Genomic DNA, 23,525 nt, shown 5'->3' on the forward strand with positions numbered 1-23,525 from the left:
AAGGTCAGCCCTGTTAGCCCTATATTGTCCAATCGCAGTTGTTGTCTAGTTTTTTGTAAAACCATGACCAGATTTTAAAAAAATGGTCCCATCATAGCCCATATAAAACTGTTTTACAGCTGATTTATTTATATGTGGTGCCACCTCTGAAAGCACCACGCAATACTACAAATGAAGAAACATTTCCTATAAGTATGTTCTGCTATGTTGAAATGTTGATATGAGCTGAATGAGCTTCCATCCTGACCCCTCATGTTACTTTTACCAGTAAGCCTATGGGTCTCATGAGTCTCATACTCCCCGTGGATAGGCCAAGTAGCTCTGGGAAACACTGAACCAGGCTACCTTGCAAAGCACTAATTGCTAGATCCATATTCAGCCATTGTGCATTGTAGTCTTTCACATGCAATACAAATATTTTTTTAATACAAGGACTAGCTACAAAGTACAGTCAGTGCTAAATCACACAGACATACACGTTGCAAAACTGACTTGCCTATTTAAATAAAGGTTAAATAAATACAAATAAAACACGTTGCAAAAATACTTTTGTAATTGATAGACGCTCCCTAAATGTACCAGGCTGGGTAGTCGATGTTCGAGATTGTGGGAGGAGCCGTCGTTCGTTGTAGAGTTGCAGCAGTATCAACATCCCATGACAGAGGCTAGCTATTTAGATAGCTGTAGAGCTATCAATAATGAAATGAGCAAAGGGAAAGCAAAACTACAAAATAAAATCATATATAGCGAGTTACCCGAATACATTTCTGAACACGGCTATTTGGAAACGGTGGACTAGGATGCATGTCTGTCACCGATTTACTCAAAGGCATTATTGAGGTGATGCAGCAGCGGCGAAATATCGTAACGGACTGCCTCAGGAGGATAGCTAGCCAGCTTGCTAACAGTAGCTAGCTAGCCAGATGCCTTTACAGAAAAAGGCGCAGTCTTTAGCAGGCCAACTCTTTTTCTAACCTCAACATATCCGAGAAACGTAGCTAGCTAATATTACAATACAATATTGCGGGTGCACATATATGTGTTTAAGCAGCTAGCTAAGTTAATGGTATTGCTTTTCTTCATTAGTAATTTAACTAGCTAGATGGCTAACCAAGCCTGTCAATTCAGTGGATGAATTTGGTATTCTGTGGAGACGCTGCGCGATATCAGACGGCAGGCCCGGGTGAGGAAGCTGATAAAATACAGTATATTGGGAATATTCATACAAATTTGCAAGACAAGACCGATTTTTTACCACATAATTTAACAGGAACATAAGTAGCTAGCTAGTTATCATTGTAACAGTTATTTTGCTACTATTGAAATGGTCAAGGGAGAATGTATCTCTGTATTAGAACCTTGTCGATGATGCGACACTATCTGATTACATTTTTTCACTGTTTAAAAGCCTAATAACTGTCCTGTTAAATGAACTTACAATATGTGTTAGTTAGGCATTAACAAAACATTTGGAGTTGGTTTTGATTCTGTCGTTGTTTATCCAGCTCATAGTGTTCGGATCACAACCAAAGAACATGGATCAGAATGACAGAATTTGCACGGTAAGATTTGTTTCCTCCACGATTATGCTTATTAGATATTTTTAATTGTGACTTTGCTTACAATTACTATTACACAATTATATTAGGTACTGCAATGGAAACATGTATCGCATTAGATTTCAGGGATATCACTGATAAGTGGAGGTGATGGTATCACGCGCTCACGCAGGTGATTTTGCCATCATCTAGCTACGTATCACTATTTGATGTAACCTTTAGCCTGCCTACCTGAAAGTATCTTTCCCTTTTCAAACCGGGTTGACATAAAGGTCTTTGCCGACTCTCCTTTGAAACGTTACCTTGTTCTTTATAATTGCGTTCAATGAATACAGTACATTCTGAATGGGCTGTTAATCCTTATGGACTAACAGATTGTGCTTATTCAAAATACAGTTACTCCCAAAGTCAGATGTGCAGGTTCCTAGGTCTTTTGTAAGGTTAATGATTTAGTGTTACTGACTTAAAAGCCTCATTGTTATATTTTGTGATGATTATTCTGACTGTAAAGACAGGTATTGTTCAGGCTAATGAACCAAAGAGTGTATGGTATGCACCAATAATATACCTGCTCTGTCCTCATAACTCTCTCCTTCAATTTCAGAATAAAAAACATAAATTCACTCGTGACCAGTCACTTCACTGAGGGATCGCAACACTTGATTTCTGGACACGTACTCGCCGCCGGAATGAGATAATACAGCAGCAGATAATACAGCCGTGACATTTGTCCACCCTCAGTTAATTTCCACAGTCCAACATGACCACACCAGCTCTACTGCCGCTGTCGGGCCGCAGGATACCCACCCTGTCACCCGGCGCTGCCTCTTTCCCACATCACAGGGCCACTCTGAGGCTCTCAGAGAAGTTTATCCTCCTCCTCATCCTCAGTGCCTTCATCACTTTATGCTTTGGGGCTTTCTTCTTCCTCCCGGACAACTCAAAACACAAGCGCTTTGACCTGGGTTTGGAAGATGTGCTGATTCCACATATCGAGGCTCCCAAGGGGGCTAAGCATCCTGGTGAACAGGTGGTCATACATGGACAAGGGGGCCACGATGAACACAGACACAGGTAAGAGATGCTGAGGAATGCGCACCTATCTAGTGTTGTTGCCTCTGCTTTACACATGTCAGTATGAATTGAAATGCACTACAAAGTGCAAAAGTGTAATCTCCAAAGTTATGAAGAAAAATGGAAGACTTGCAACCTTTTTTCTTTGCTCCTCTATATGAAGAACTCAACAGCTTATTGGGCCGTCAGTAGGATTTACAGTACCTTACAAAAGTATTTTGATTTCTTCACATTTTGTCTTACAAAGTGAGATTAAAATGGATTTATGTAACGACTTTATTTAAGTTATTACATTTTTATGAATCTTTAACATTTTGACATGACATAATATTTTGTGCAGATTTTTGACAATGACAAATACATTTTAATTCCACTTTGTAACACAATAAAATGTGCCAAGGGGTCTGAATACTTTTGCAAGGCACTGTACATAATATATCTGTCTCGCTCTCCTATCTGTCTCTTTCTCTCTGTCTCTCTCTCTCCACCTCTTTCTCTCTCTCTCTCCATCTCTTTCTTTCTCTCTCTCCATCTCTTTCTCTCTCTCTCCATCTCTTTCTCTCTCTCTCTCCATCTCTTTCTCTCTCTCTCTCCATCTCTTTCTCTCCATCTCTTTCTCTCCATCTCTTTCTCTCCCTCTCTCCATCTCTTTCTCTCCCTCTCTCATCTCTTTCTCTCTCTCTCCATCTCTTTCTCTCTCTCTCTCCATCTCTTTCTCTCTCTCTCTCCATCTCTTTCTCTCTCTCTCTCCATCTCTTTCTCTCTCTCTCTCCATCTCTTTCTCTCTCTCTCTCTCTCTTTCTCTCTCTCTCTCTCTCTCTCTCTCTCTCTCATCTCTTTCTCTCTCTCTCTCCATCTCTTTCTCTCTCTCTCTCCATCTCTCATCTCTTTCTCTCTCTCTCTCTCTCTCTCTCTCTCTCTCTCTCTCTCTCCATCTCTTTCTCTCTCTCTCTCTCTCTCTCTCTCTCTCTCTCCATCTCTTTCTCTCTCTCTCTCCATCTCTTTCTCTCTGTCTCTCTCTCTCCACCTCTTTCTCTCTCTCTCTCTCTCCATCTCTTTCTCTCTCTCTCTCCATCTCTTTCTCTCTCTCTCTCTCCATCTCTTTCTCTCTCTCTCTCCATCTCTTTCTCTCTCTCTCTCTCTCTCCATCTCTTTCTCTCTCTCTCTCTCATCTCTTTCTCTCTCTCTCTCTCTCTCTCTCTCTCTCTCTCTCCATCTCTTTCTCTCTGTCTCTCTCTCTCCATCTCTTTCTCTCTCTCTCTCCATCTCTTTCTCTCTCTCTCTCCATCTCTTTCTCTCTCTCTCTCCATCTCTTTCTCTCTCTCTCTCCATCTCTTTCTCTCTCTCTCTCCATCTCTTTCTCTCTCTCTCTCCATCTCTTTCTCTCTCTCTCTCCATCTCTTTCTCTCTCTCTCTCCATCTCTTTCTCTCTCTCTCTCCATCTCTTTCTCTCTCTCTCTCCATCTCTTTCTCTCTCTCTCTCCATCTCTTTCTCTCTCTCTCTCCATCTCTTTCTCTCTGTCTCTCTCTCCATCTCTTTCTCTCTGTCTCTCTCTCCATCTCTTTCTCTCTCTCTCTCCATCTCTTTCTCTCTGTCTCTCTCTCCATCTCTTTCTCTCTGTCTCTCTCTCCATCTCTTTCTCTCTCTCTCTCTCTCCATCTCTTTCTCTCTGTCTCTCTCTCCATCTCTTTCTCTCTCTCTCTCTCTCCATCTCTTTCTCTCTCTCTCTCTCTCTCTCTCTCTCTCTCTCTCTCTCTCTCTCTCCGTCTCTTTCTCTCTCTCTCTCTCTCTCTCCATCTCTTTCTCTCTCTCTCTCTCTCCATCTCTTTCTCTCTCTCTCTCTCTCCATCTCTTTCTCTCTCTCTCTCTCTCTCTCTCTCTCTCTCTCTCTCTCTGTGTCCCTGTCTTTCTCCATCTCTCTCTGTCTCTCTCTCGCTCGCTCTCTCTGTGTGTCTCTCGCTCGCTCTCTCTGTGTGTGTCTCTCTCTCTCTCTCTCTCTCTCTCTCTCTCTCTCTCTCTGTGTCTCTCTCTCTCTCTCTGTGTCTCTCTCTCTCTCTCTCTCTGTGTCTCTGTGTCTGTCTCTCTCCATATCTCTGTGTGTGTGTGTGTCTCTCCATCTCTGTCTCGCTGTGTGTGTGTGTGTGTCTCTTCCTTATCTCCAGCAAAATGTGTGTACACAGGTCTTATTCAAGAGCAACCTAAGCACTGTGTCACATGACTAAATAGCTAGGTGGGAAACACCTAGGGGTGAGGTAGGGTCACAGAAACCAACACAGTAAGAGCTTCCTCTAGCCTTAATGCATTTGGGTTACTCTTAACATCTCACACCCTTCCTTTGGTTAATGGCTATGTGCGCAGGATGTATATCACTGACATTGGCCTCTACTGACTGTGCTCAACTCATTTAACTGTTGAATGAAGACACACACCCTTGTAGTTCTATCCCAGCTCAGCGTGAAGAGCAGTGGTGGTGTTAATTCTTTGTTCACAAATAAAAATAAAGAAATATCAGAACGAGCAATATCAAGTCCGAGTCCGGAATTTAAATATGTGTGTGTGTGTAATGGCTTCACACAGAATGAAAGTAGGGCACTACTAGCATTTTAGGATTTTAGTAACTAGCTTGCTCCTTATATAATGCTTCCCCCCTTTTAACCTACTTTAATGTTTTGATTTACCTGTAAATTGTTATCACAAAAAGCAGAGTCCCTGTTTACTTCCTGTCTGTGAGAGAGGTGGGTAAGGCGGATTTGTCCGAACAGGTGCGGACATTTGGGGAAACGGTCGTTATTTGTAGAGAGTAGCAAATGTTAAAGCTTTTTCTCTGCCTCTCACTCAGCAGGGACCTTGATGTTGCCACCACCCTCCCCTTTGGCACATTTTAATTTGTCAGAAAATTTGCCATAGCTTATTTATTGTCGTTTGATGTCTGGGAAGAGACGAGGCCAGGATTATAAGTGGTACACAACATGTCAATGTGAACAACACTGCAGTAGTTATTATTTTGTATTTATGAAATAAAAAAAAATCAGTCTGACTGTAGATGGGTGAGTTTGCATTGCAAGAAGGTGTCAGTTTGAGGAGATGGGATATAGTTTATCTACATGAAGAATTTTGAAAGGCCACTCTGCGTTTAACCTCCCATAACAATTCATTCGTTTGTTTAGTGTTTGTCACTCACAGCTCATGGAAATGTTTTCGACTTTGCGTTTTAAGCAGCTGACTCAGCCATTGCAAAAAACATCGCCATTGCATGTTAGTGAGGGTCATTTCCATGTAAAAGGACCCATGAGCACCAACATGAAGTTCATAGACGCATGTCAAATGAAAGCAGATTTTTTTATTTTACCTATCTATACACAATACCCCATAATGACAAAGTGAAAACATGTTTTTAGAAATTGTTACAAAGTTATTGAAAATGAAATACAGAAATATCTCTTTTACATAAGATTTGACACCCAGTCAATACATGTTAGAATCATCTGTGGCAGCGATTACAGTTGTGAGTCTCTCTGCGTAAGTCAAGATCTTTGCACACCTGGATTGCACATTATTCTTCAAGCTCTGTCAAGTTGGTTGCTGTCCTTTGCTCATTGCTAGACAGCCATTTAAAAGTCTTGACATAGATTTTCCAGCAGATTTAAGTCAAAACTGTAACTAGGCCACTCAGGAACATTCAATGTCTTGGTAAGCAACTCCAGTGTATAGTTGGCCTTGTGTTTTAGCTTATTGCCCTGATGAAAGGTGAATTTGTCTCCCAGTGTCTGTTGGAAAGCAGACTGAACCAGGTTTTCCTGTAGTATTTTTGCCTGTGCTTAGCTCTATTCCATTTTATTTTCATCCTGAAAAACACCCCAGTCCATAACGATTACAAGCATACCCTTCACATGATGCACTATGCTTGAAAATATGAAGAGTGGTGCTCAGTGATGTGTTGTGTGGATTTGCCCCAAACATAATGCATGTTTTGTAATATTTGTATTCTGTACAGCCTTCCTTCTTTTCACACTGTCATTTAGGTTAGTATCGTGGAGTAACTACAATGTTGTTGATCCATCCTCAGTTTTCTCCTATCACAGCCATTCAACTGTGTAGGCCAGTGACACAAAATCTCAATTTAATCAATTTTAAATGCAGGCTGAAACACAACAATACATTTGACCGGTCATTCTTACTGGGCTATAGGTTAATTTGCCTTTAGTGGAATTAAATTGGTGCTTGTGTATTTTCGTTAGTCTTCGTGTATTTTATTTATCCCACGCACACAGCATACAGAGCCTTGTTTGAGGAGCAGAATTACCTATCACATGTCAGACGGCACAAGAGCAGTGCCTAAAAATCACAACTGCTGTTACTGGAGTGAAACGTGCTTATATAAGCCAGTCATTTTACAACAAATAGCAATTATGAATGCAATCACGTGCTAAAAACTGTTTTGATTACCACAATTTAAAAAATATATGTTATTTTTATTTCCCGGAGTCACCTCTTCACTGTTGACGTTGAGACTGGTGTTTTGCGGGTACTATTTAATGAAGCTGCCAGTTGAGGACTTGTGAGGTGTCTGTTTCTTAAACTAGACACTCTAATGTACTTGTCCTCTTGCTCAGTTGTGCACCGGGGCCTCCCACTCTTCTTTCTATTCTGGTTAGAGCCAGTTTGCGCTGTTCTGTGAAGGGAGTAGTACACAGCATTGTACGAGATTTTCAGTTTCTTGGCAATTTCTCACGTGGAATAGCCTTCATTTTTCAGAACAAGAATAGACTGACGAGTTTCAGAAGAAAAGTCATTGGCCATTTTGAGCCTGTAATCGAACCCACAAATGCTGATGCTCCAGATACTCAACTAGTCTAAAGAAGGCCAGTTTTATTGCTTCTTTAATCAGACAACAGTTTTCAGCTGTGCTAACATAACTGCAAAGGGGTTTTCTAATGATCAATTAGCCTTTTAAAATTATAAACTTGGATTAGCTAACACAACGTGTCATTGCAACACAGAAGTGGTGGTTGCTGATAATGGGCCTCGGTACGCATATGTAGACATTCCATAAAAAATCTGCAGTTTCCAGCTACAGTAGTCATTTACAACATTAACAATGTCTACACCAGTGGTCATCAACAAGTCGATCGCGATCGACTTGTCGATCTCCAAGGCATTTCTAGTCGATCGCCAAACATTTCTGTAAAAAAAACTAAGATAAAGCCTTGTGTTCCTATTTTTTTTTTATTACTCTCGGGCTGTTGTCGGTAGGTGCAGCCAATTCGGCTGCCCTGCGTGCCGGGGTAGGCAAACTGTTGAAAAATCATGTGCGCTATAGGCCTACCGCTGGCCAATCAGATTGCTTAGATGACCGAGTCTGCACTAACGTTACAGGCATAAAAGCAAGCTACGGCAAAATTGATACTGTGAGATTTCAAAATGTTTATAACCATTACAAGAGAATACAGCAAAGAGCTGATGTTTTTATGAGTGAGTTCATGTTATTAAGTTCTTACTCCGCACTGTCAACACTTTGTATTCAACACTATTATAAGCAATAAAATGCACGTTCTTCCTATTTCCACTCAGCGCTACAACAAGCAGTACAGCTGTAATGAATGAGTAGGAAGTGTATCTCTAGGATTGCGTTGTTGTTATTATTAGCGGCTTGGCTCTTTTTTTTAATATCAATGTATATTTCACTTTCTCTGTTCATATGAGTAACAACATGAATTTGTGCATGAGACAGAAATAATGTAGTGCGAGTTTCAAGTTTCGCCATCAGCTGGAAGACTGTCCCTTTTTGGTCGGTGGAGGAAAGGGAGAGTGGAGGGATGTTGAGAGATGGGCACTCCAGTCTGCTGTTTCTCCGCTGCGACTGACCATCAGATGCAGGCACCATCAGCCCAGTAAAATAAAAAGCAAATTATTTAAATGTATGTTCACTCAGCTGTGCCTCACAAGTAATACAACAATGGGTCTATTACCGGTGTGATCATATAGCCTACGTCAAATTTTGAAATGTAATAAAAAAATATATATACCGAACAACGGCAGGTAAATTCAAGCAAAGCCAGTATGTGGTGATAATGTAATGGGCCTATAGCTTACTGCACAAACCTCATTGCTACAGTACTGTTTTTAAATTGGTTAATGTTGCATAGGCTTACACTTAGTCATGTTAATAAAAAATCCACTGGTCTACACTGTTTCTGATCAATTTTATGTTATTTTAATGGGGAAAAAATGAGCTTTTCTTTTAAAAACAAGGACATTTCTAAGTGACCCCAAACTTTTGAAAGGTAGTGTATATACAGTTGAAGTCGGAAGTTTACATACACTTAGGTTGGAGTCATTAAAACTTGTTTTTCGACAACTCCACAAATTTCTTGTTAGCAAACTATAGTTTTGGCAAGACGGTTAGGACATCTACTTTGTGCATGACACAAGTAATTTTTCCAACAATTGTTTACAGACAGATTATTTCACACATAATTCACTGTATCACAATTCCAGTGGGTCAGAAGTTTACATACACTAAGTTGACTGTGCCTTTACACAGCTTGGAAAATTCCAGAAAATGATGTCCTGGCTTTTGAAGCTTCTGTTATATGCTGACCAGACCGGACACGTCGCGTGCTCGAGCGTCGCAAAATAAATTTTGAAATCCATGTTATTCAATTATTGCACCCACACTGCTCGCGCGCGCCAACGAGTGTCTGCGTTGCCAAGGGCTAAACTAGAACTCCTTTCTATTTCTGACGCAGATCGCGCCAAAAGTCCTGCCCTCCCATCTCCTCATTGGTTTATAGAAGCAGGTACCCACGTGCCATCTCCTCTTTGGTTATACCCACGTGGGTGATTGAAAGATTAACTGTTTTTGCCGGTCATCGTGGTAATACTATGAAAGTTTAGATGCCGATCGCCATATAAGTTCAAAGATGAAAAAGCCTGGATGGAGGAGAGATGACTAGAAACGATTCGGTTGGCCGTTTTATGTGTGGATTAATTGTCGGAGTAGAGGACCTTGTGCATTTCAGATAAAATAACAACTCAATGTTTATCTCAGGACAAATTAGCTAGCAACAGCAAGCTAGCTTAATAGGACAAATTAGCTAGCAAGTGCAAGCTAACTAGCTAAATTGCCATGCATGTTTAATGCTTTTTGACCTGTCCCCAAATTAATGTCATTGGATCAGAGTTTGTTTTGATATTTTAACCTGCCTTTGGTGTAGGGGGACAAAATACATTTATGCATGATAGCGCACGCGGGACCATGGGACCATGCAGCCGTCATACCGCTCAGGAAGGAGACGCGTTGTGTCTCCTAGAGATGAACGTGCTTGGGTGCGAAAAGTGCAAATCAATCCCAGAACAACAGCAAAGGACCTTGTGAAGATGCTGGAGGAAATGGGTACAAAAGTATCTATAACCACAGGAAAACGAGTCCTATATCGTCGTAACCTGAAAGGCCGCTTAGCAAGGAAGAAGCCACTGCTCCAAAACCGGCATAAAAAAGCCAGACAACGGTTTGCAACTGCACATGGGGACAAAGATCATACTTTTTGGAGAAATGTCCTCTGATCTGATGAAACAAAAATAGAACTGTTTGGCCATAAGGGCCACCATTATGTTTGGAGGAATAAGGGGGAGGCTTGCAAGCCGAAGAACACCATCCCAACCGTGAAGCATAGGGTGGCAGCATCATGTTGTGGGGGTGCTTTGCAGCAGGAGGGACTGGTGCACTTCAAAATAGATGGCATCATGAGGAAGGAGAAATTATGTGGGTATATTGAAGCAACATCTCAAGACATCAGTCAGGAAGTTAAAGCTTGGTCGCAAATGGGTCTTCCAAATGGACAATGACCTCAAGCATACTTCCAAAGTTGTGGCAAAATGGCTTAAGGACAACAAAGTCAAGGTATTGGAGTGGCCATCTCAAAGCCCTGACCTCAATCCTATAGAAAATTTGTGGGCAGAACTGAAAAAGCGTGTGCGAGCAAGGAGGCCTACAAACCTGACTCAGTTACACTAGCTCTGTCAGGAGGAATGGGCCAAAATTCACCCAACTTATTGTGGGAAGCTTGTGGAAGGCTACCCGAAATGTTTGACCCATGTTAAACATTTTAAAGGCAATGCTACCAAATACTTATTGAGTGCATGTAAACTTCTGACCCACTGGGAATGTGATGAAAGAAATAAAAGCTGAAATAAATCATTCTCTCTACTATTATTCTGACATTTCACATTCTTAATTTAAAGTGGTGATCCTAATGGACCTAAAACAGGGAATTTTTACTACGATGAAATGTCAGGAATTGTGAAAAACTGAGTTTAAATGTATTTGGCTAAGGTGTATGTAAACTTCTGACTTCTGGCTGAAGTTATCCACTGCAAAGGTGTTCCGACCCATCTGGATCCCCTCAGGACACTCATGACATAACACATGGGATCATGTAGTAGCCAAAAAAGTGTTAAACAAATCAAAATATATTTTACATTTTAGATTCTTCAAAGTAGGCACCCTTTGCCTTGATGACAGCTTTGCACACTCTTGGCATTCTCTCAACCAGCTTCACCTGGAATGCTTTTACAACAGTCTTGAAGGAGTTTCCACATATGCTTAGCACTTGTAGGCTGCATTTCCTTCACTCTGCGGTCTAACTCATCCCAAACCATCTCAATTTGGTTGTGGTCGGGTGATTGTGGAGGCCAGGTCATCTGATGCAGCACTCCATTGTTCTTCTTCTTGGTCAAATAGCCCTTACACAGCCTGGAGGTGTGTTGGGCCATTGTCCTTTTGAAAAACAAATGATAGTCCTATTAAGCCAAACCAGATGGGATGGCGTATCGTTGCAGAATGCTGTGGTAGCCATGCTGGTTAAGGTTGCCTTGAATTCTAAATAAATCACAGACAGTGTCACCAGCAAAGCACCATCACACCACCACCTCCATGCTTCACGGTCTTTAGTAGTGGTTTCTTTGCAGCAATTCGACCATGAAAGCCTGATTCACGCGGCTTCCTCTGAACAGTTGATGTTGATGTGTCTGCTACTTGAACTCTGAAGCATTTATTTGGGCTGCAATTTCTGAGGCTGGTAACTCTAACGAACTTATCCTCTGCAGCAGAGGTAACTCTGGGTCTTCCTTTTCTGCGGCGGTCCTCATGAGAGCCAGTTTCATCATAGCGCATGATGTTTTTTGCGACTGCTCTTGAAGAAACTTTCAAAGTTCTTGAAATATATTTTAGTTTTTGATTCTTCAAAGTAGCCACCCTTTGTCTTGATGACGGTTTTGCATACTTTTTGCATTCTCTCAACCAGCTTCATGAGGTAGTCACCTGGAATGCATTTCAATTAACAGCTGTGCCTTGTTAAGTTAATTTGTGTAATTTCTTGATGTGTCTGTTACTTGTACTCTGGGGTATTTAATAACACCCTCATGAAGAGGAATTGAATGTGGGAGGTGCTAGAATGCATTGACTGTATTGTAAAGGAGTGAGTACTTGAGTCAGTTGCATGCTTTTTACTCCTGCTATTGTATACCCCTAAACAGTATAATTAGCCTTTTCTCTATATACACAGTGTGCTGTGTTTTTATGTATTTATGCTCATGGTTGAGTTGAATGTTAAAGGTTGAGGATGAGTTGAGAAATCAAAATAAGCCTTGCTGCCAGATTTCGTGGTGTTTAGATGCAATTTTCTCGGACCACCTGTTTTCAGTCAGTTTGTTTTGAATCCTATCAACACATCTAGTTTCTGGAGGGTTCAGCCAGCATTCAGCAAATGGATTTTGGAAGTGACTCACCACCTGGATTTGGTCTGTTGTAGCAAAATTTGAAATGGTGTTTTTTACATTAGATAAAAGTAGAGACTCAGAGCTACAAAATGGTATATCATACACTGCATTTGAGGAACAATGGGAAAGTAATTCTGCTTTGAAAGTTGATCAGCTTGTAAACTCACTTTTGTCTTTGAATGTTTTGCTATCTAGTGAAGAGCTCTTCTTTGTCTACACTCATGGCCAAAAGTTTTGAGAACGACACAAATATTAATTTCCACAAAGTTTGCTGCTTCAGTGTCTTTAGATATTTTTGGCAGATGTTACTATGGAATACTGAAGAATAATTACATGCATTTCATAAGTGTCAAAGGCTTTTATTGACAATTACATGAAGTTCATGCAAAGTTCATGAAGTTCATGAGCCTTCTTTTTCAAGACCTCTGCAATCCGCCCTGGCATGCTGTCAATTAACTTCTGGGCCACATCCTGACTGATGGCAGTCCATTCTTGCATAATCAATGCTTGGAGTTTGTCAGAATTTGTGGGTTTTTGTTTGTCCACCCGCCTCTTGAGGATTGACCACAAGTTCTCAATGGGATTAAGGTCTGGGGAGTTTCCTGGCCATGTACCCAAAATATCGATGTTTTGTTCCCTGAGCCACTTTTGCCTTATGGCAAGGTGCTCCATCATGCTGGAAAAGGCAATGTTCGTCACCAAACTGTTCCTGGATGATTGAGAGAAGTTGCTCTCGGAGGATGTGTTGGTACCATGGCTGTGTTCTTAGGCAAAATTGTGAGTGAGCCCACTCCCTTGGCTGAGAAGCAACCCCACACATGAATGTTCTCAGGATGCTTTACTGTTGGCGTGACACAGGACTGATGGTAGCACTCACCTTGTCTTCTCCTGACAAGCTTTTTTCCGGATGCCCCAAACAATCGGAAAGGGGATTCATCAGAGAAAATGACTTTACCCCAGTCCAATCCCTGTACCTTTTGCAGAATATCAGTCTGTCCCTGATGTTTTTCCTGGAGATAAAGTGGCATCTTTGCTGCCCTTCTTGACACCAGGCCATCCTCCAAAAGTCTTCGCCTCACTGTACGTGCAGATGCACTCACACCTGCCTGCTGCCATTCCTGAGCAAGCTCTGTACTGGTGGTGCCCTGATCCCGCAGCTGAATCAACTTTAGGAGACGGTCCTGACACTTGCTGGACTTTCTTGGGTGCTCTGAAGCCTTCTTCACAACAATTGAACCGCTCTCCTTGAAGTTCTTGATGATCCGATAAATGTTTGATTTAGGTGCAGTCTTACTGGCAGCAATATCCTTGCCTGTGAAGCCCTTTTTGTGGAAGCAGTGATGACGGCGCAGGTACCCATGGTTGACAGAGGAAGATCAATGATTCCAAGCACCACCCTCCTTTTGAAGCTTCCAGTCTGTTATTCGAACTCAATCAGCATGACAGAGTGATCTCCAGCCGTGTCCTCGTCAACACTCACACCTGTGTTAACGAGAGAATCACCGACATGATGTCAGCTGGTCCTTTTGTGGCAGGGCTGAAATGCAGTGGACATTTTTTTGGGGGGGATTCAGTTCATTTGCAAGACAAAGAGGGACTTTACAATTAATTGCAATTCATCTGATCACTCTTCATAACATTCTGGAGTATATGCAAATTGCCATCATACAAACTGAGGCAGCAGACTTTGTGAAAATTAATATTTGTGTCATTCTCAACTTTTGGCCACGACTGTACACCCATTCAGCATCGTTCACACCCTCTTAAGCTTTAGCACCACCCATCTTGTTTTGCTCTCGGAGCGTTCGGAGTGCACACTTGACCCTCTGGCCGATGATTTGTTTACCTATGGATAACATGAAAACAGCCTAACCAGCTCTGCTGGCAGCAATGTCATTACACTTTTTTACTGACACCAGCCATATTGAACGGGTGTTGTTCACACACGTCACGTAACGTTAGCGAGCCAGCCAGCCAAGATTAGCTAGTTAAATAATAATGAACAGAACGGATGACTTTCTACCATACCAGCCAGAAAATAGCATGAGCTTAAAGTATGGCAACTTGGTATGAACTTTTATTCACTAAAGAAGTGATACCTCCTAGCCGTTGCGTTAGCAACCGCAGCTGTAAATGTGGGCTAGGAAAGGACGGATAAAGGAACTGTTCTAACAAACTACACGATACTACCAAGTATCCAGTATACCACCAGAGACGCTCTTCAAAGGACAAGGAATATCTCTGTTGGGCAACACGGCCAGCATCTACGACCAACATACTGAAGCGCAGCTCAGACTAAATATTTATTGCATTCTCCTTTTCCAAATGGGCGGTAATTTAGAATGCATAAGATACTGTATTTACGATAACATAGCTTCTCCCTTTGTTCCTCAGTCTTCCCGCTCTTTCACTCAAACCCAACCCCCTTTCCTTTGTGTAACCAGCCGTCATGTCGGCTCCATCCACCAGGGACGTTTTCTGTATGACATAATATCCATTCTGTGTTTGTGTAATTCTGTGTGATTATTTAGGTATTTAGTAAATAAATAATTAAACCAAAGTTTGTATTGCTGATTCAACTTGTTAGCCAGGGTTCGTGAAGATAACCAAGAATTCTACGATGTTCTGATGAGACTGAAATAAGGTGACGATTAATATTGACTGCTATTGATGTAAAAGATTAAGCGTTTATTCGGGAAGATAACAGCTCTATAAACATTATTTCGTGGTGCCCCGACTTTCTAGTTAATTATCTACCTGATTAGCTTAATCAGGTAATATTAATTAGAGAAATGATTTTATAGCATGTCATATCACTTAATCTGGCATAGCCAAAGACACGACACTAGATACATCTGCAGATTTTTGTCTTTGTATTTTGAGTGAGCCGTTGCACTGAACCATTAATAAAAATAATACACCCACATCCAGTGCTTTCGGAAAGTATTCAGACCCCTTGACTTTTTCCACATTTTGTTACGTTACAGCATTATTCTGAAATGGATAAAAAAATTATCTTTAGCAATCTACACACAATACCCCATAATGACAAAGCGGAAATAGGTTTTTAGAAATTTTTGCAAATGTATTAAATACAAAAACAAGTGTTCAACCCTTTTGCTATGACAATTGAGCTCAGGTGCATCCTGTTTCCATTGATCATCCTTGACATGTTTCTACAACTTGATGGGAGTCCACCTTTTGTCAATTCAAATGATTGGACATGATTTGAAAAAGAACACACCTGTCTATATAAGGTCCTACAGTTGACAGTGCATGTCAGAGCAAAAACCAAGACATGAGGTCCAAGGAATTGTCTGTAGAGCTCCAAGACAGGATTGTGTTGAGACACAGATCTGGGGAAGGGTACCAAAAAATTTCTGCAGCATTGAAGTTCCTCAAGAACACAGTGGCCTCCATCGTTCTTAAATAGAAGTTTGGAACCACCAAGACTCTTCCGAGAGCTGGCCGCTCGGCCAAACTAAGCAATCGGGGGGAAAAGGGCCTTAGTCATGGAGTTGACCAAAAACCTGATGGTCACTCTGACAGAGCTCCAGAGTTCCTCTGTGAAGATGGGAGAACCTTCCTGAAGGACAACCATCTCTGCAGCACTCCACCAATCAGGCCTTTATGGTAGAGTGGCCAGACGGAAGCCACTTCTCAGTAAAAGGCACATGAGTCCGCTTGGAGTTTGCCAAAAGACACCTAAAGGACTCTCAGACCATGAGAAACAAGATTCTCTGGTCTGATGAAACCAAGATTGAAATCTTTGGCCTGAATGCCAAGCGTCACGTCTGGAGGAAACCTGGCACCATCCCTACGGTGAAGCATGGTGGTGGCAGCATCATGCTGTCGGGAGGTTTTTCGATGGCAGGGACTGGGAGACTAGTCAGGAAGAAGGCAAAGATGAACGGAGAAAAGTACAAAATCTGCTCCAGAGCATTTAGGACCTCAGACTGGGGCGAAGGTTCACCTTCCAACAGGACAACGACCCTAAGCACACAACCAAGACAACACAGGATTGGCTTCGGGAAAAGTTTCTGAATATCATTGAGTGGCCCATCCAACCTGACAGAGCTCGAGTGGATCTGCAGAGAAGAATGGGAGAAACTCCCCAAATACAGGGGTGCCAAGCTTGTAGCTTTGCCCAAGAAGACTCGATGCTGTAATCACTGCCAAAGGTGCTTCAACAAAGTACTGAGTAAAGGGTTGGAATACTTATGTAATGTGATATTTCATTTTTTATTTATTTTATAAAAATCAGCAAATATTTCTAAAAACCTGTTTTTGCATTGTCATTATGGGGTATTGGATAAGGCTAACATAACAAAATGCGGAAAAAGTCAAGGGGTCTGAATACTTTCTGAAGGCACTGTTGACACACTAATACACATGCGCGCATATACACAGACAACTCTCATAAAGCAAAACATATTGGATTGCAGATCTGGTGAAACATCAGTTGATAGTCAGCCCATCACACTGAGTAGGAGGCTAGTGTGTGTCTGAACTTCTTAACTGGGTTTCTCATCCGCTGGCTCTCAGTATCTAGCTAAACACCTCCCGTTCACCATGGTCACTGCTGTCTCATCGTACATGGTGAGGCCTACTACAAATAGGCCTGTGCTGCTGCTTCTTCTCTCAAGGGTTTTTCATCATGTGAAATTGGTGTAACCGCTAACAACATACAGAGCGCTGGGAAGGCTTTTGTTTCCTCATAATTTCTATTAACATGCTGTTGTGTTTTTATCAGATCAGCTCCCTATGTCTCATTTCCCCTCTTGTTTTGTCTCTGATCTACTCCTGTTTTTCCCCATCATGTAGTGCACAGCTGCACCCTCTTAGACTGTTGGAAAGCTGGGAGCGCTACGTGTTGCTGCATGAGGGGGGCTCACATTCAGTTGGTTGCATCCATGGTGAAAGACTGTGTCACATCACAGGGATTTCGCTTTGTGAATACACCGTACCGGGGTCAGAGTTGCTGGCTGTCCATGAATAATGTATTCTGTGTGTTTCACTTATGACCCAGAGTTTCTGGCAGGGCCTCTGCTCTTAGGCACTCAGGTCTCTCTCTACTAGTTTCTGCCATCATGAAATGTTTAGGCAACTTAATGGCCCTTGATGTGAGATTCTTATGGACTTGCTGTAGAGTGTTTTGTGTGTGTCTCTGACCATTACCAGATTGTATTCAAGCTGTAAACAGTGTGTGTAACACATCCTGATCCTAAATGTTGCTGTGTTGTAGCCTGTAACTGCTGCTGTGCTGTTGCCAGCCACAGTTATTCAATGTCATTACAGAGCTCACCTGCGGCTCAGGCTAATGAAGTCGGAGCTCCAGCACTGGGGCCACACTGCACACCTGCCTGCCGGAGGAGGAGGGTAGAGACAGACGTGCTGAGAGGGAGCAACGCAAACAAAGGCCTAGAGAACATCACCTAACATGGCTGAGAGGTGTTCTTGGCTATAGAAGAAAGACAGCCATAGAAATAAACAGCTGAAATATGACTAGACTATAATACATGGCCATGAAGACCATGCCTGAAAACAACATGTTTGAAAGATGTTGACTATACAAAGCCCTAGAGGGAAAAAATGTCTGAAGCGCAAGAAGCCATGCAAGAAGCCATGAATACAGAGCACATGGCTGAAAAGCCGATCAATTTAGTACAACACACACACACCATGCTGCAGCAGTCCGACTCCACTGTGAGTGAACCACAGGGCCTGTGGCTGAAACAGTAAATGAAGCTTGTATCGTCCTGGACTCAGTGCACCGTCACACAGCGCTGATTAGCCCAGACCTCCCTAGGGCAGGGGAGAGACAAATGGAGGAGACTCTCCAGTATCCTGCTCATTACTTACGGGACGACAGAGTGTCATCCTACCACGGTGCCAGCCTCTCCCTTAGTAGCACTGAGTGTGTGTGTAAACCAGTCGTCAGTGCCTGTTGGAGTGTCTCTCACTTTGTCTCTGTTTGTCAGCCTATAGCAGCTCCAGCTCGCTAATGGTGACAATGTGCGTCCTTGAGAGAAACACTTGTTTGCATGTCTGTCTGGAACACAATGCTTTCTCAAAAACGACGGGTGGGGGTGGTGGCTGGCGGTGCAGCACTTTAGCTTCAGCGCTTGTGGCATAACTGCCATCCAACCGAAAGGAGCTGTAGTCTACACTCCATTATGACTCCTGTCAATTTAGGAAATTAATTCAAACTGAGATTATTTTTGTGTGTGTGTGTATATATAGTGTATGTGGACACCCCTTCAAAGTAGTGGGTTCGGCTATTTCAGCTATACCCGTGGCTGACCGGTGTATAAAATTTGAGCACACGGCCATGCAATCTCATTGACAAACATTGGCAGTAGAATGGCCTTACTGAAAAGCTCAGTGACTTTGAACGTTTCACAGTCGTAGGATGCCACCTTCCCAACAAGTCAGTTCGTCAGATTTCTGCCCTACTAGACCTGCCCCTGTCAACTGTAAGTGTTGTTATTGTAATTGGAAACATCTAGGAGCAACAATGGCTCAGCTGCGAAGTGGTAGGCCACACAAGCTCACAGAACGGAACTGCCAAGTGCTGAAGCGCGTAGTGTGTAAAAATATTCTGTCCTCGGTTGCAACACCCACTACTGAGTTCTAAACTGCCTCTGGAAGCAGTGTCAGCACAAGAACTGTTCATCAGGAGCTTCTTGAAAAGGTTTTCCATGGCTGAGCAGCAGCACACAAGCCTAAGATCACCATGCGCAATGCCAAGCGTCGGCTGGAGTGGTGTAAAGCTCGCTGCCATTCGACTCTGAAACGGTAAAAACGTGTTCTCTGGAGTAATGAATCACATTTCATCTGGCAGACTGACGGACTAATCTGGGTTTGGTGGATGCCAGGAGAACGCTACCTGCCCCAATGCATAGTGCCAACGGTGAAGTTTGGTGGAGGAGGAATTATGGTCTGGGGCTGTTTTTCATGGTTCGGGCTAGGCCCCTTTATTCCAGTGAAGGGAAATCTTAACCCTACAGCCTACAATGATATTATAGACGATTCTGTGCTTCCAACTTTGTGGCAACAGTTTGGGAAAGCCCTTTCCTTTTTCAGCATGACAATGCCCCTGTGTACAAAGCGAGGTCCATACAGATATGGTTTGTCGAGATTGGTGTGGAAGAGCTTGACCGGCCTGCACAGAGCCCTGATCTCAACCCCATCAAACACCTTTGTGATGAATTGGAACACTGACTGCAAGCCAGGCCTAATCACCCAACATCAGTCCCTGACCTCACTAATGCTCTTGTGGCTGAATGAAAGCAAGTCCCCGCAGCAATGTTCCAACATCTAGTGGAAAGCTTTCCCGGACGAGTGGAGGCTGGTATACAGTGTATTCTGAAAGTTTTTTTTTTTAAACGGGTTTTCAGACCACTTAACTCTTTCCATATTTTCTAACGTTACAGCCTTATTCTAAAATGGATTCAATGTTTTTTTCCCCCCTCATCAATCTACACACACTACCACATAATGACAATGAAAAAAACAGGTTTTTAGAATTGTTTGCAAATGTATACAACAAAAACTGAAATGTCACATTTACATCTCTTTAACAAAGAAGCTTGATCTTGTTTGAGACACTGAAGTGGACTTTGAACAGTGGACATTATGCATTCTGCACCTCTTGGTATTTAGAACGCCTCTCTTCCACCTGCTTGACATTCATGTATTCCTTGCAAAGAGGGGAAACGATTTCAAATGATCGGAGCATGGGCGTGATTTCCAGAGCAAATGACTGATTCTCAAAATAAATAGGATCTGAAACCAGCGAAGATGGCTGCAGTTTGAAGACCCCGGCACAATGAGAGAGAGGGAAAGACGCTGTGAATCAGCTATCAAATCCTCCGAGCCGCCAGACGTAATTAATTCTATGGAACGGGAGACCAATGGATGAAGTAATTTCCATGGGTGAGACACGCCTGGGTGCAGGGGAAGTGTTTCATGGCATTACATTATTCATGTCAACCCCTAAAACAGCATCTCTACATTTGAAAATCCACTTTCGCTCACACACTCTGTTCCTCCCCCTCTCTCTCTGTGTTGCTTGCTGGTGCTGTCAACACTAGCTAGCTAACCCAGCATGCTGCTGCGCCTTAAATCCCTGTTGTTAATTCCCTTTCCGCTACCTTGTAAGTAGTCACGAGGAAAATTGAGTTGAAAAAAGCGAAGGCTTACCCATTCCCCCCTAATCCTCGTTTAAAGAGCATATGCCTGTTCCAGGACTGGAGATGAGTAACTCTAAACCCACTGTCTATCTGGACTGATGTTATCAGGACCCACACAGATGGGAAGATGGAACACGACCAAACAGAGAGCTGTGGAGGGAGCAGAAAGTAGGAGAGGGTAGTTATTAGGGATGCTGGGGTGTGTGTTTGTGTGTGCGTGCGTGCGCCAGGTTTAAGGATATGGGGATTGGGGACACAAACTACTTGGGACAAAGGTATGGAGTCAGGGACACACTTATGTTGGATACTGTTTTGTCTAGTAGCGCAATTTTTCCACAGCATTCTAAAATAAATAATTCACCCAAAACCACTAATTCCAGTGTTAACTCTGGAAACAATTTTTTGTGAAGAAATGTTAAATACTGTTGTAATAAGGTTGGTACGAACATGTGGAAATCTGTTGCAGCTCAAGTCGATTACAAAACCCATAATGCAATGCTCTCTCTCTGGACTGGCTAGCAAGGTTCTATCTAGTAAACGTAGCTACACACAATAATACCATAATCAATATCAGCATGCGAACACAGCCAGCTCTAGCCTTTTGGGGGGCCCTTAGCAAGTTTTGGTTGGGGGGCCACTACCTTGTGGCAAAACGTTTCATTAGCCCCCCTCTTGAAGGTGGAGAGAAATGTTTGCTTTAAGGTTAATTTCCTGCAGTAATACACATGTTGCCATGGGGCAGCAGATAGCCTAGTGGTTAGAGCGTTGGGCCAATAACCGAAAGATTGCTGGATCGAATCCCCGAGCTGACAAGGTAAACATTTGTCGTTCTGCCCCTGATCAAGGCAGTTAACCCACTGTTCCCGGGCGCCGATGACGTGGATGTTGATTAACCTCTATGGGCTAGGTGGGACATCACCGTCCCACTCTATTCAACAGCCAGTGGAACAGCGTGGCGCGAAATACAAAAACCTCAAAAATGCAATAATTTCAATTTTTCAAACATACGACTATTTTACACCATTTTAAAGATAAGACTCTCGTTAATCTAACCACATTGTCCGATTTCAAAAAGGCTTTACAGCGAAAGCAAAACATTAGATTATGTTAGGAGAGTACATAGCCCAAAATAATCACACAGCCATTTTCCAAGCAAGCATATATGTCACAGAAACCCAAAACAAAGCTAAATGAAGCACTAACCTTTGATGATCTTCATCAGATGACACTCCTAGGACATTATGTTACACAATACATGCATGTTTTGTTCAATCAAGTTCATATTTATATCAAAAAACAGCTTTTTACATTGGCGTGTGATGTTCAGAAAATGTATCCCCACGGAACACTTCCGGTGAATTTACTAAATTACTCATCATAAACGTTGACAAAATACATAACAATTATTTTAAGAATTATAGATACAGAACTCCTTTATGCAATCGCTATGTCAGATTTTAAAATAGCTTTTCGGCGAAAGCACATTTTGCAATATTCTGAGTACATAGCTCAGCCATCATGGCTAGCTATTTTGACACCCGCCAACTTCGAGGCACACTAAACTCAGAATTAGTATTAGAAACATTTTATTACCTTGGCTGATCTTTGTCAGAATGCACTCCCAGGACTGCTACTTCCACAAGAAATGTTGTTTTTGTTCCAAATAATCCATAGTTATGTCCAAATACCTCCACTTTGTTCGTGCGTTCAGGTCACTATCCAAAGGGTAACGCGTGAGCGCATTTCAAGACTAAAAAATTCAAAATGTTCCATTACCGTATTTAGAAGCATGTCAAACGCTGTTTTAAGGCAGCCCCCCACACCTCTCTGATTCAGAGGGGTTGGGTTAAATGCGAAAGACACATTTCAGTTTAAGGCATTCAGTTGAACAACTGACTAAGTATCCCCCTTTCCCATAGGAACATTTTTTAGTTTTAAAGGCCCAGTGCAGTCAAAAACGTGATTTGTTTTTGTCTTTTATACATCTTTCCACACTGAGGTTGGACTATATTGCAAACATGATGATAATGCTCTTTTAGTGTAAGAGCTATTTGAAAAGACCACCTGAAATTTCAGCCTGTTTTAGTGGGATGGAGTTTTGGCCTTCCATGGTGACATCACCTTGTGGTAAATTAGTTAATAGACCAATATGAGGGTTCCAAACCCCTCTGCCAATAACGGCAAGTTTTCCCCTCACCACTCAGACCACTCTAAGACAGTCCAAGTGAAATTCTTGCTTGAGAAATTGCTCTCTGCTAAGAAGCTATTTTTGTTAGTTTTTTACAATTTTAATTGAAAACATTGACATTAAGGTACTTAATTGTTTCCCAGAAATGATTTGATATTGAGAACTGCTGCATTGGATCTTTTTTTAAAGCAAGTTTTCTGCAATTCTACACATTTTGCCATGGGGTGGAGAGAGGTTCTTTTCAGTTTTAAAACTAATTTCTAGCAATTCTATGGATTTTGTGGTGACTTATTCTGTTAATATGATATGAGTGAGAATGACTAACAAAATCAATGAGGCCCCCCTGGAGGTCAGGGCCCCTTAGCACGTGCCTGGTCGGTATTCGATAAAAGTTACTACAAGTTTAGATAAATGGCTAGACTAACTTACCAGTCTAAAACATGTTAGATGACATGGCTAATTGAGTGACTGTCAGTGACTGACATAAGAGGAAAACTGTTTGTGCACAACCAAATTTTGAAATTGCACCTGGTGTATTCTACAATTTTTTACTCTCAATATTAAGTTGATATCCCGACTGAGTTCCAACAACATGCTATTTTATCGTGGCCCCCTAGGGCCCTAAGCAACAGCTTAAGTCGATGAAAGAATGAGTTGAATAATTTGGTCCACTATACTTTGTCATGACAATATAGACAGATGGATGTGTTCCAGACAAGTATGCCCAT

General features: G+C 42.2%; 1 protein-coding gene across 2 annotated transcripts in view; it reads left to right on the forward strand.

Moving 5' to 3' along the window:
* The first annotated feature begins 617 nt into the window (after positions 1-617).
* The window catches only part of LOC106582087 (mannosyl-oligosaccharide 1,2-alpha-mannosidase IB), a 140,862-nt gene continuing 117,954 nt past the window's right edge, over positions 618-23,525 (forward strand). The window contains exons 1-3 of one of the 2 annotated variants that reach the window (XM_014164819.2): positions 618-1,183; positions 1,506-1,562; positions 2,164-2,633. In XM_014164819.2, the coding sequence (XP_014020294.1) occupies positions 2,320-2,633 (314 nt within the window). In that variant the 5' untranslated portion in view covers positions 618-1,183; positions 1,506-1,562; positions 2,164-2,319. The remainder of the gene's footprint in view (positions 1,184-1,505; positions 1,563-2,163; positions 2,634-23,525) is intronic. The other variant, XM_014164820.2, reaches the window with a different exon arrangement.

Source organism: Salmo salar, chromosome ssa21 (assembly GCF_905237065.1).
Source record: "Salmo salar chromosome ssa21, Ssal_v3.1, whole genome shotgun sequence".
Classification (NCBI taxonomy): Eukaryota; Metazoa; Chordata; class Actinopteri; order Salmoniformes; family Salmonidae; genus Salmo; species Salmo salar.